Source organism: Haliotis asinina, chromosome 15 (assembly GCF_037392515.1).
Source record: "Haliotis asinina isolate JCU_RB_2024 chromosome 15, JCU_Hal_asi_v2, whole genome shotgun sequence".
In the NCBI taxonomy this organism is placed as follows: Eukaryota; Metazoa; Mollusca; class Gastropoda; order Lepetellida; family Haliotidae; genus Haliotis; species Haliotis asinina.
This window is the reverse complement of record NC_090294.1, coordinates 37,238,552-37,251,578: the sequence shown is the minus strand read 5'-3', so window position 1 is coordinate 37,251,578 and position 13,027 is coordinate 37,238,552. Positions and strand designations below refer to the sequence as shown.

Here is a 13,027-nt window from a genome sequence, read left to right as displayed (position 1 = left end):
TAATATGTGAAAAACATACTTACACACAGGACTCGATTAAAGAGATTGAAACCAGGTTGCAACCTAAGATAGAGACCTAGTTGCTTCAGCCAAATTCTAGTTGCATCGCTTTTATTGCAATGTGTAGTGAAAGAAATATGCTATTGAATTATTCCAAGTTTAGAAGAAAAATGAGCTGACATAATTATGTTTATAATCTTAGATTAATTGTTGATAGTATTTCTCAAAATGTGTTAAGACTATTAACTAGATAGCACTTATCCGTGTAATAATATCAATGTTGTATGCACTTCGAGTATGCCCATGTAGTGTGGAGTTCAGTACAATGTAAGTGGACTTATTATTGTTTCTAAGCCAGAGTGCATGTCATTAACTATATCAGAAAGAACTTGATACTTGGTTTATAGACAGGACAATTTTTTATGATTTGACAGCTTCCTTATTGGAATGGTTATGATGCTTAGGTACAGATGCTAGCACCATTACCTCACTTGCTTAGGATCTACACAGGAACATCTCATCTATTGCCATAAATAAGTTGTCTCTCCATAAAGAAATTGTTCATGTTCATCATACCAGCTTAAAGATGTTATACTTTATTTATCACAAAAGGTGACTATGCTTGTCATATGAGGCGACTAACAGGATTGGGTTGTCAGATGTGCCGAATTTGTTGACGCATGTCATCAGTTCCCATTGGTGCAGATTGGTGCTCATGTTGTTGATCACTGGATTGTTTCGTCCAGACTCAAGTATTTACAGACTGCCACCATATAGCTGGATTGTTGCTGAGTTCAGCATAAAACTAAACTCGCTCACTTACAATACTTAATACATGAATATTTGACGATTTTAGAGGGTGACCTGAGACTGAACGGCAGTCGATTCGAAATACTCAAGGATGGTAGATGGGAGGGCTTCTGCTATGGAAAGCATTGGACAGACTCTGCTGCAGGAGTTGTGTGTCGACAGCTCGGCTACAAGTATGCTTTTGCTGAAAGAGGCTACAGGAGCGACAGTGTGCCAATCAGTATGAATGTCACCTGCAAGGGTGATGAACCGAGGTTTTCTCAGTGTCACTTTGACAAGGTCAAGGCATACTGTGAAGCAGAAGCTCATGTCAAATGCCTAAATGAAAGTAAGGACACTCCAAAGCAACTTACATGTCACTTTTTTATCATGTAGAATAGTCAGAATTTGCAGAAATTGCAAATGTTCCATTCTTTGCCAATCCTTTAAAATACTTTCAAGTTGTATTACAGCTCCTCATTGAGATATCTGATAAATGCAAGGTTGCTTCTTCCTGCTCTTCATGTTTCATGATGTTTACATGTGTTCATGCAAGTACTTATATGCCCGCGATCTATTCTTGACTGCCCTGCCATGCTATTGCTGGAATATTGCTGGAAGCAGAGTAGAACTGTACTCACTCTGTGACATAAACCTGTGAAGCTGACTGCATACTAAACATTTGATTTAGCCACTTTTGTCCTCCATGAACTCACCTGCTTCCACTGTGATTATTCCATGAGAATCATTGCAGGATAATAAGTATATGGATTAGTTTCTCATCTATATTTTGTTATCCTTCCTAACTACTCAAACCTCTATATGCCTCTGAATCAGCAAAGGAAACACAAGTTTTGAATAAATGAAATTTCTTAAAAGTAAGTGTTCATGTTTATGTCATCTGTTTAACTTGAGAAAAAAAAAACAGTTTGTGTTTCATTTGCTGTTCAGTATACATCAGTATAGTGTTGAAAAACTTGATAGTTTACTGCAATACTTTTCACCATACCTTGCCTCACCTTACTAGATCTCATCTCACCTCAGCTCACTGCTTTTTCAGGAGCCCATATATCGATTACGGGCAAAAGATCTGGCTGGGTGGTGGCTGTGCTTGGAGGAAAGGTTGGCTTGATCTGTGACCAGTATGGTTGGGGGAACTCCAAAGCCTCTGTGGTATGCAGAAGTCTGGGTTTTGCCAGTGGGGAGACATTCCAAGACCAGGCTCCCCGGCCTCTGCCTCATGCGTCTGCCTTCCAGACCAGCTTAGATTGCAAAGGAACTGAGAACAGCCTGGACTCCTGCTTAAGGAGTGCAGCATGGCAAGGGGACTTGGTGGATGTCTCAGGACTCAACCAGAACTACTATTACAGATCATGTTCCATGTACAATATGGCCACGGTGTATTGTCATGATAAATGTGAGTGCTGCTGGTTCTTGTTGGGCAGTTGTTGTCAGTGATGTAACATTGGCGCATCGGCATAGGTGTATCTCATCACATCCTTACCTTGTCAGTTAGCAACCCTCAGTCAAACTATTTGGTCATAATGTCATGACAGTCACAATTTCTCGCCCTTCTTCTTGAGAGATGGTGTGACATTGTTTCTCCGGTTAAATGTGATGGTATTGTAATGGCTACAGAGTTTGCATGCAATTCTGATATTGACTAAAACTGAATTTTTTCTACTGTTTTCTATAATATGTTGGGCATGGTAGGATTGAATAGTGTTTAAAGCATTTGTTTATCAAACCAAAGATCGAGGTTCAATTCCCTATATGAGTACAATGTGTAAAGCCTATTTCTTGTGTCCCCTCCTTCATATTGCAGAAGTATTATTAAATGTGACGTAAAACTAAATTCACTTGATCTATTCCTCGTGCGAAACATTTGGGAATGTCGTATGCCTTGAATTTCTTGAAGGGGATGCTTTTCTTCTTTTTAACATTGTGTTGTTTCTTTATGTAATATTGTTTAGTCCTTGAATGCAACTGACAATGATTGTGATTTCATTTTCATTTCTGATATTTACCCTGTCTTGTTCACTGTTTCAGTGAGACTTCACAGAAAGTATGGCAACTCGACTGGAATTGTGTTAATGAAAAATGCAACTTCGACATACGCTATCTCCAGTGATGGTTTTGATGACAAGGCTGCCAATGTTGTGTGCAAGCAGTTAGGGTTTGAGAAAGGCGGTTTCTCCCTCAAATCCAACCCCTTTTCAAGCTACTACACCATTTACGGCTTATCAAACTTGACATGCAAAGGAGACGAGGCAAATCTGATGGAATGTGAGCACAACGGGACATATTACAGCTATTCATCAAAGCCGCCTGCTGTAGTCAAGTGTACAACAGACCAGGAAGAAGGTGAGATGAAAATTCTGCTTGACCTTGTAGGGTTAGGTGAGGTCAACATGTTGTTTGACCTTGTAGATCAGGGTGAGGGGAACATGTTTGACCTTTAAGGTCAAGGTCATGGACTGGGATAAGTTTCATTTTTGTTGTGTCAGATGGTGATTTATGATTCGAACAAATCTAATGTGTGAATCTATAGTATTGTGAGCGTCTAGGTAACATCTGTTGTTACAGTCACCTACATGAGAAATATTCTCATCTGCTATAGAAATTCTGCAAATTAAAAGATACTGAATAGTCATTGGTGTTCTCTATAATTGTGACTTACACTTAGTCCCATTTGGACCTTCAAATATACCAAATCCTGTATCAGCTATTTGCATATGCTAATTACATCAACAACTTCATCACCTCAGGAAGATAATATTTCATCTTGTCTAAATATCTGTGATATTTTTAGACTGGTTTGACCCCTATCACAATTGCATCTAGACAAAATCTATAAGGTCATCTACACATTTACTACCATGACATATAACCAGAATTGGCATACCATGCTTCACTCTGCTCATGGCTGCAGTATGATATCCTTTGAGCCTAATACCTTCTTTGCTACATTATTGCTACTTTGTATCCAAATGATTAGAAGTTTCAGTTACTTTTGGTTCAAAACGAGACACATTACTGATTTTGGGGAGTTTTTAAATAGAATTTAAAATGGAAACTAATGAGCTTCATTACTTGTAAGTAAATGTTGGTGCTACGTGCCATGTACTCTCTGCTGTAGCCTAAAAATTGTGATAGCATGATAACAGAAGGTCACTTCAATCTCCAGATCAGACAATTCAGTCAGGATTGCCATGCTCATATCACAATTAACAACTACATGCCACATTGTGGCAGAAACATCAGTCAACTGAAAAGATTTCTTGAGTGTCGCAAAGAAAGTTTTGAAGTTATATTTCTTGCAAAACCATCTTTTACAACAAAAATGTTTTGTGTTGATCATAGTATCCACCAAGGCAATCAGTTAACTTGATGCTTTCTTTGATGGTCATAAAAAAGATAGACTTTTAGTGTGAGATCTCTCTTTACCTCGCCCTGCAGTGCCAGACATGGAGGTGAAGGTCGGTAATGATGGGCGTCTCATGGTTTCCCGGTATGGAATATTTGGAACAATCTGCAATAAAGGATTTACCAACAAGGAAGCTGAAAAGGTCTGTTCCACCATGGGCTATGATTCCGGTTATGCAAAGAAAATGTATGACCAAGGATCTGAGGTTCCGAAATGGTTGTACAATGTGACATGTGCTGATGGGGATAAGTCTCTCCTGGAATGTAACTACTCCACGATGGGAAGTGCCAATAGCTGCTCATATGATGCTGGTGTCTTCTGCTTTAACAAATCAGAAGGTGAGTTGAGACCATAAATAAAACAATAATAAAGTGATCATGCTGCTTTGTGCCAGGTCATTATAGCATAGTGGTTTGCCGCTTCCTTTCAACATGCCAAAAATTCTCCACATAAATACAAGGAGTTAAGCCCATTCCTGGTGTTCTCCATCTGGAATGTTGCAAAGAGTGGTATAAAACTCACTCACTCACAAATTTTATTTTGAAGTGTTGGAGGAATGGGGTTGCCTAATGATAAAAGCATTTGCTTGTCTCATTAAATACTATACTTCAGTACAAAGTGTGAACTCATTTCTGGTGTCCATACTGTGATATTGCTACAAGCAGTCTAAACTATACTGAGTTACTGTCCGCTGCTATGTGTAAGAGGATACAAACACTATCTGTGGTAAAATGCTTTCAGATCATAGCTAAGAGAGGTTCGCTGTATGCAGAAATAGTTGTCAACATGTAGCATCAGTGTAAACATGATGGTGATTTTAAACCAAGCGCCTTGTTTCATTACAAGTCCTACAACTGTTACACGATCTACATGATATGCCTTGGCCAGCAACATAATTATTATACAGCAGTCTGCAGACAGTATTTCTAAAATGTTTATGAGAGAAATCAGGGATATTGTATGGACAACAGTTTGTCAGTTTATACACAGTGATGGCAGAGATGGCACAGTGTTCTGTGGCATTGCTCTTGTAATGTTGACCTTTGTCTCTTATCCAGAATTTGATTTACATTGGTTTGAACCATTGGCATTTGATTCTTTATCTTTCAGTGCCATACTATAGTGAATGAGTTTAGTTTATGCCATTTATAAGCAATGTTGCAGCAATATCTTTGCGGAGGATACCTGAACTTGGCTTTACACATTGTCTTCATGTGAGGAATCGAACCCGTGTCTTCAGCATGATGAGCGAACACTTTAACCACTATGCTACCCTACCGCTCTGTACCATGTGTTAGCTTACTGGATATGTTGATGTTGGTTACCAGTATTACATAAGGTTTGCTTGCAAGTTAGTTACCTTTAATTGAGATAACAGAAATAATGTTTAAGACTGTTTCTTAGCTCATCATGCAGTAGGGTAGCCTGGTGGTTAATGCTTTCACTCATCACACTGATGACCTGTGTTTGATTTTCCCACATGGACACAATATGTGATGCCAATTTCAGGTGTCCTACATTTCTGGAATATTGCTGACTGACGTGAAACTAAACTCACTCACTTTATAACGTAACATATGTCATATTTGGGATTTACATTTGACCACTTTCTAAATGTCCTTGTGTAGTCATCACTCACTTTACACTCACCCATCCTACAGACAGACTCTGACATCTATTGGGTTGTTCATCCATCTTCAGTTCCATCTTACTCTCTGACCAATGTACACTATGGCTATGTGATGGCGACTCTCAAGAGTGAAAAGGGTATTGCCTGCAGTAACTACATGAGCAGCTCCAAAGCTCGTGTCGTATGCCGCAGCCTTGGCTACAACACTGGAGAGCCATACACCAACCCCTTACCTGTGCCTGAAGTTACCACTGCTTTCTACGCCAGTTCAATGTACTGTTCCGGAGACGAGGCTTCTCTTGATGTCTGTATGCAGGCTAACTGGACAAAGCAGGACATCAGTGGGAAACAGAACTCGTCAAACATGTATTATACGTCAAATTGCATGAACAATTTATTCAAAGTATATTGTTATGGAAGAGGTAAGTAATAGTAATTGAGTGAATGGTACTTTTGTCAAAATTTCACAATGAATTTGTAATGTCTTGGTGAAAACCTTGGTTTAGATCCAGCTCTTGTAATCAGTGGAATGTTTGAAACAGTGTCATAATGATCAAAGTATCTGAAACTGTGCCATAGTGTCCAAGACAGTATTGTAGTGTCTAAAGCAGTGTCATAAGGTGAAAGTATCTGAAACCGTGTCAGTGTCAGTGTCCAAAACAGTGTCATTGTATCCGAAACAGGGTGATACTGCCAGAAACAGTGTCGTACTGTCCAGGTAGCTGTCACATTTAGATGTTGTCTTTACATAAATCAAGTTTCCTTGAGCCTAGTCCACTTTAAAACAGAGCCTGTTAATGGCATTTAAGAATTTGACTTGATAATTCTATGAATGATTGCAAATCATTACCCAACTTACACAAATTTCAGTGAGACTCCACACAAAGTTCTTCAACAAGACAGGGATCCTGCAAGTTGCATCCAGTGAAGATAAAGATTACTACAGAATGTTCTGCGCCAACAACTTCACAGATGCTGCCGCTGAAGTTGCTTGTCGGGAACTGGATCTGGCCAAGAGCGGCATTGTACTTCCTGCAGGGACTTATGGGAACATGTATTCAAACATTGGGTGGGACAATATCACCTGCGATGGAACTGAATCCTCCATTCTTGAATGCAGCAATCCTTCTTTATCATATTCTTGTTCTTATATGAACTATGCGACAATCCTGTGTGATGACAAGCCAGATGCAGAAGGTGAGAGAGACCATAGATGCCAACCCTTTCAATTTTAGCAGAAATATTTTTACACAGATGCTGACAGATGTCACGGTACTATTGTTTTCAATTTTGTGCATTAGACTTATTACTGACCATGCTAGAACCTTTTCATCAATCACATCGTTTTTAGGTGATGCTGAAAGTGCATCCAGTAAGTGCTGATGTGTAGAACTGATGCAGGAAAAGCTTATGCTATGTTTTAAGGCACCCTCAATGACATTCACACTTTCAAAATTTTGACAAGAATTTTTTTAAGTATTTATTAGATGTTACATTATACTTCTGGCAAATAAGGATAAGTTGAGCTTTGACCAAGTAATTGACCAGTATATAAATAGCATGTGTGAGTGCCGCCCTCTCGCACTTGCCATTGTGAGTGAAGGAGCCGATGTGTGTCTGTGATCAAGTGCTATAACAAACATTTGATTGCCTATGAGCAAGGTATGTGCAGTTATATATGGAATCAATTTCATCGTCATGCAGTGCATGTGCACTAGCCGCCATCAGTTCTACCATTGACACAACCAAGTGGTTTTGCTCATTGTTTGGCACCAGGTCACCAGGTGTGATAATGCTGTAATATTGCTAAGAGAAACATTTGGAAGCCTTAGTAGCATAAGCATGCTGGTTTATACCTCAAATATTGTTAAGCATGTAAATTTAGTTTGCATAGATCAATGCTCATGATGTTGATCATTGGATTGCCTGGTACAGACCACTACCATACACCTGGAATATTGCTGATTGAGTTAACAACAAACAAACATCCCTCATCCAGTACAACATTGGTTGATTATCTTTCAGCTCCAATCACTGAAAGCAAGATTTCAGAAGATGGCCGAGTCCTTGTGAAGAGACATGGCTACTGGGGAACAGTGTGTGGCAGTGGATGGACGGAAACAGATGCCAATGTTGTCTGCCGGGCTCTTGGTTATGATGCAGGCTTTAACCAGACAAAGTACAGGTCTCAATGGGAACCTCAGTGGCTTGGCCAAGTCAACTGTACTGGGTCAGAGAAGTCGCTGATGGATTGTAAGACTGGTGGTGTGAAGTGCTTGAGTAGTAGCAGAGTTGCAGCTGTGAAGTGTTACAACACTAGTGACTGTAAGTAGTGTATACATATTCCTTGTCAGTGCTTTTTTTTGCTGTTATCGTTCAGCTGTCCTTTAGGCAGACTTGTGCCTCCACATTTTGTCGAAGAAAAATTCTTACAAAATGTTACCAATTTGGCATAATTTAAATGATTTGCGTTTTTGTTGCAAGCCTTTTTAGTTCACAGTATAATACTATAATTCAAAGATTATTTTGTGAAATGAACCTTTATAAACAAAGTTTAGAGTTAAATGAGAATCATTGTTGTGAGACATCCTTCATTTCTGTATAATCCATGCATATTTATGTCATATTCACCCAGATTCTCCACACGAGTGTAGAATAATCTGATTTTATTTCAAAAATTCTTTTTTCAGTGGCTAAGTATACTTTCCACCCCCAAGGCTCCTCTAACACAGGTTTTGTGATGGTTGACTTCAAGGGACTGTCATACCCTTTGTGTGACCGGCAGTACATTTCAGGAGACGATGTCAACACCTTGTGTCGATATTTTGGTTTCCCTGCTGGAAAGAAAGTGGAGGGCCAGCTTCAGAATCAATCGAGCTATGACTATGCATGGGAGGCAGACTTTGAATGCAACGATGGAGATCAGGACCCAAATGCATGTTCAACGAACTGGACAGTCTCAAGTACAGACTATTACAAACCGTGTTACAACAACCTTGTCAAATTGTCCTGTACGAAAGAAGGTAAGAATACAATACCAAAGATGACAATTATAACAATATTGGTATAATGAAGATGATACTTACAGTGAGTGAGTGAACTGGTTTACTGGTATGTCTCCCTGATCACCCATTACTAGTTCTCGTCCCAGTCACCCATCACCAGTTTACTGGTATGTCTCCCCATTCACCCATCACCAGTTTACTGGTATGTCTCCCCATTCACCCATCACTAGTGTACTGGTACATCTCCCAGATTACCCGTCACTATTTTACTGGTATCTCTCCCCGATCACCCATCACTAGTTAGCTGTTATATCTCCATGTTCACCCAATCACTCATTCACTTCTATTTGTCTCCTCAGTTTCCCTCTACCCTGACTCAAGCAGTAGTGGGCCACTGGTTGTGTATTTCGGGAAGAGCAGCTACAGGGTGTGTTCCAACAATTTCACCAACATTGCTGCTGGTGTTGCATGTCGGGAAATGGGCTTCAAGGGTGGTTCTATGACATCATCGGTGCTGTACAAGCATCCAAGCTACTCCTATGGCATGACAGATGTGGACTGTAAAGGCACTGAGAGGTCCATCAAGGAGTGTAGCAGTAAAACAAGTCCTGAGTATATCTACTGCAGCAGTCAACAATTTGTTTCTTTGAAGTGTTACCATGGTGATGTCCCAGGTAATCTCTTTTTTTTCTATGCCATCAAACTGTGATTTATACTGTCATAGTTCAAGGTAAGGTTCCTGTGAAGATCAGGGTTAGAATTGGTCTTCAGCAAACCATGCTTGTCGTAAGAAGCGACTCACAGGATCGAATGGTCAGACTCACTGACATATCATTGTATGTCAGTTGTGTTGATCAATGCTGTTGATCACTTGATTTTCAGGTCCAGACTGGATTATTTACTGAGCGCCTCCATATAGCTAGAATATTGCTTAATGCATCAATAAACAGCAAACAAATTTAGATAAGGATTGGACAAATCCAGGCAGTGCACAGCAATAAGCAAATCCAATGGGTTTGTGAAAGGTATAGAGCAGATGTAGGCTAGTGCATGTAGACAACCTGGGTCCCTTTCGCTCACAATGGCAAGCGCAAATGGGCTGGACTCATGCTTGCTAGTACAGGTCAGTAGTAAGGTCCATGCTCAACTATCCTAGTTTGCCAGTAGTGTGCACAGCTTTCACTTATTGTGAATGTCAGGGTTAGATTCCACATATGATTAAAATGTTTGAAGTCCATTTCTTGGGATTTTCAAAAAGTAGTATTGCTGGAATATTGCAAAAGCATTGTGAAAATAATACAGACTTTCTCCCAAGAGGTTAGTGGTTAAACATTCACTTGTCATGCTGAAAATCTGGTTTGAGCGGATTGTTGATGCCCATTCCTGGTGTCTGCAGTGTGCAAACTAGTTTCCAAGTTTTGCTAGCCAGTCATGATAGCTATGACTGAAAGCTACTAGCCTACAAACTACATCACTATCCTGAAATTTGAACGTAGCAACTAAGCAAAAGAATACACATATAGATGAGAATGTCGGCATGGCACAGGTTTCATCATTAAGCTGTTCATATGATGCACATTTTGGTCAGGCCATCGTTTTGTATCAGAACGTAACTAGGAGAGGGTGATATATTTACAAATGACCAATTGAAATTCACTTAGGAGATAAACATCATGTGTTGGTCAATTTCCGGGTGTTATTGAGTATTTGAAGCACGGGAATGCATTTGGAACCGACGGCGTCAGCCGGAGGTTTCAAATGAAATATTCCCGTGCTTCAAATACTCAATAACACCCGGAAATTGGCCAACACATGATGTTTATTGACATTGTAAACACAAAAGTAAACCAAAGGGGTTTTAGTGTCTGCACTCGTTCACATCGAATACGGACACAGCAGTGAAGTGTCATCAGCTGGCCGTTTCAGCTGGTTCTCATGGTAGCATCTGGAGGTGCTCATTTGTGACGTCATTCTAACTTTACGTCACAATATGATTTGAATGACGTCACCACTGTTGATGACACAACAAAACAATTGTTTACGTGTCAATACGCGGTGAATAGTCTTTCAGTTTCCGGGAATCTAATACCATTTAATCATGTTTTTCAACCAATCAGATTACAGAACACAGTAACTTTTGGTTTACAATAACTAGTTGGGCCAGTTTTACTAGCCACTGGCTATTTCCCACACTGCTTGTCCAACATAACAATGCAGGAATATTGCTTAAAGCAACTAACTAGTTGGGCCAGTTTTACTAGCCACTGGCTATTTCCCACACTGCTTGTCCAACATAACAATGCGGGAATATTGCTTAAAGCAACTAACTAGTTGGGCCAGTTTTACTAGCCACTGGCTATTTCCCACACTGCTTGTCCAACATAACAATGCGGGAATATTGCTTAAAGCAACTAACTAGTTGGGCCAGTTTTACTAGCCACTGGCTATTTCCCACACTGCTTGTCCAACATAACAATGTGGGAATATGGCTAAAAGCAACTAACTAGTTGGGCCAGTTTTACTAGCCACTGGCTATTTCCCACACTGCTTGTCCAACATAACAATGCGAGAATATTGCTAAAAGCAAAGTAAAAACGAACAAAGATGATACACTGTGTTACACCTTGCAGATGGAAGCAACAGCACAACAGGAGGTGATATGGCTGTGAAACTGAGGGGCATAAACAATCTGGTTGTCATACAGAAAGACAACACATGGTTCAGCCTGTGTGGTAACTACTGGACCGACAAGGAGGCCTCAGTTGTGTGCCGAAACATGGGTTTCAAAGAAGGTCTGGCAAGTCAGTCCCATGCCAGCTCCGACATGCCCATCTGGAAGTACAGGTTCAACTGCACTGGGTCAGAGTCAAGTCTCTCTGACTGTTCTTACTGGGCCAGTCCGCAGGATGAAAGGATTTGCTACAAGTCTGCTGTAGCTACGTGTCTCAATAAACGTAAGCAATGATCATTCATGAGTTTACAGTTTGAGAAATCGGACTGATTTAGAGACAATGTAACAGAACCTCCTAATCCCAATAAACAACCTGCCTCTTTTAAATGAGACTGTTCATCACAAGATTGTCTGGTCCAGACTTGATTATTTACAGGCTTTGCCATATAGCTGTGAATTTTGCTGAGTGTGGTGTTATACAACAAACAAACCAAACTCAAACCAAAATTGCCTTAATCCTGTTTCTTGGATGTCATCTGTTTATACAAGATTCATTGTAAGCTCTCTTCATTGTCAGACATTTAGAAGTTTTTTTCTTAATAGTACCTCTGCTTATGTACGCTGATATACCACACTTCTATCATATAGGTCTTGATGCTTTGATCGTCACCTTTGGGTACTGATATGAGTGTGGTTCTGATATGACATAACTGCTATTCTGTGAAGTACTGATGTGACATCACTGCTGTGTGTGTGGTTCAGATATGACATCACTGTTATTCTGTGAAATACTGATATGACATCACTGCCATGTGTGTGGTTCTGATACGACATCACTTTTATTTTGTGAAGTACTTCTGCATATGTACACTGTGATATACCATACTTTTATTATCATGCTTCATCAGCTTTATATAATGCTATGAGTGTGGTTCTGATATGACGTCACTGCTTTTCTGCGAAGTACTGATATGACATCACAGCTGTTGTATGTAATACTGATGTGACATCACTGCTGTGTGTGTGGTTTGGATATGACATCACTGCTATTCTGCGAAGTACTGATATGACATCGCAGCTGTTCTATGAAATACTGGTTTGAAATACTGGTGTGACATCACTGCTGTTCTATGAAATACTGATGTGACATCACTGCTATTCTATGAAGTACTGATATGACATCACTGCTCTGTGTGTGGTTCTTATTTGGCATCACTTTTATTTTGTGAATTACTGATGTGATGTCAATCCGTAAAGGTCCCAGGATAGAAGAAGCCTTCAGAAAACACATGCTTACCATAAAAGATGACTATGCTTGTCATAAGAAGTGACTAATGAGATCGGATGGTCAGGCTCGATGACTTGGGTGACACATGTCATCGGTTCCCAATTGTGTAGATTGATGCTCATGTTGTTAATCTCTGGATAGTCTTGTCCAGACTCAATTATTTACAGACTGCCGCCATATAGCTGGAATATTGTTGAGTGCGGCATGAAAATAAACT

At 39.9% G+C, this 13,027-nt stretch overlaps 1 protein-coding gene across 4 annotated transcripts in view; it reads left to right on the top strand.

Annotated features, from left to right (window-relative positions):
- LOC137265185 (uncharacterized) overlaps positions 1-13,027 on the top strand; it is a 124,929-nt gene that overhangs the window by 89,474 nt on the left and 22,428 nt on the right. For all 4 annotated transcript variants that reach the window (XM_067800528.1, XM_067800525.1, XM_067800526.1 and 1 more), the window contains 10 exons: positions 857-1,138; positions 1,850-2,206; positions 2,839-3,153; positions 4,249-4,554; positions 5,918-6,268; positions 6,717-7,043; positions 7,872-8,171; positions 8,537-8,869; positions 9,211-9,525; positions 11,482-11,805. In XM_067800528.1, the coding sequence (XP_067656629.1) occupies positions 857-1,138; positions 1,850-2,206; positions 2,839-3,153; positions 4,249-4,554; positions 5,918-6,268; positions 6,717-7,043; positions 7,872-8,171; positions 8,537-8,869; positions 9,211-9,525; positions 11,482-11,805 (3,210 nt within the window). The remainder of the gene's footprint in view (positions 1-856; positions 1,139-1,849; positions 2,207-2,838; positions 3,154-4,248; positions 4,555-5,917; positions 6,269-6,716; positions 7,044-7,871; positions 8,172-8,536; positions 8,870-9,210; positions 9,526-11,481; positions 11,806-13,027) is intronic.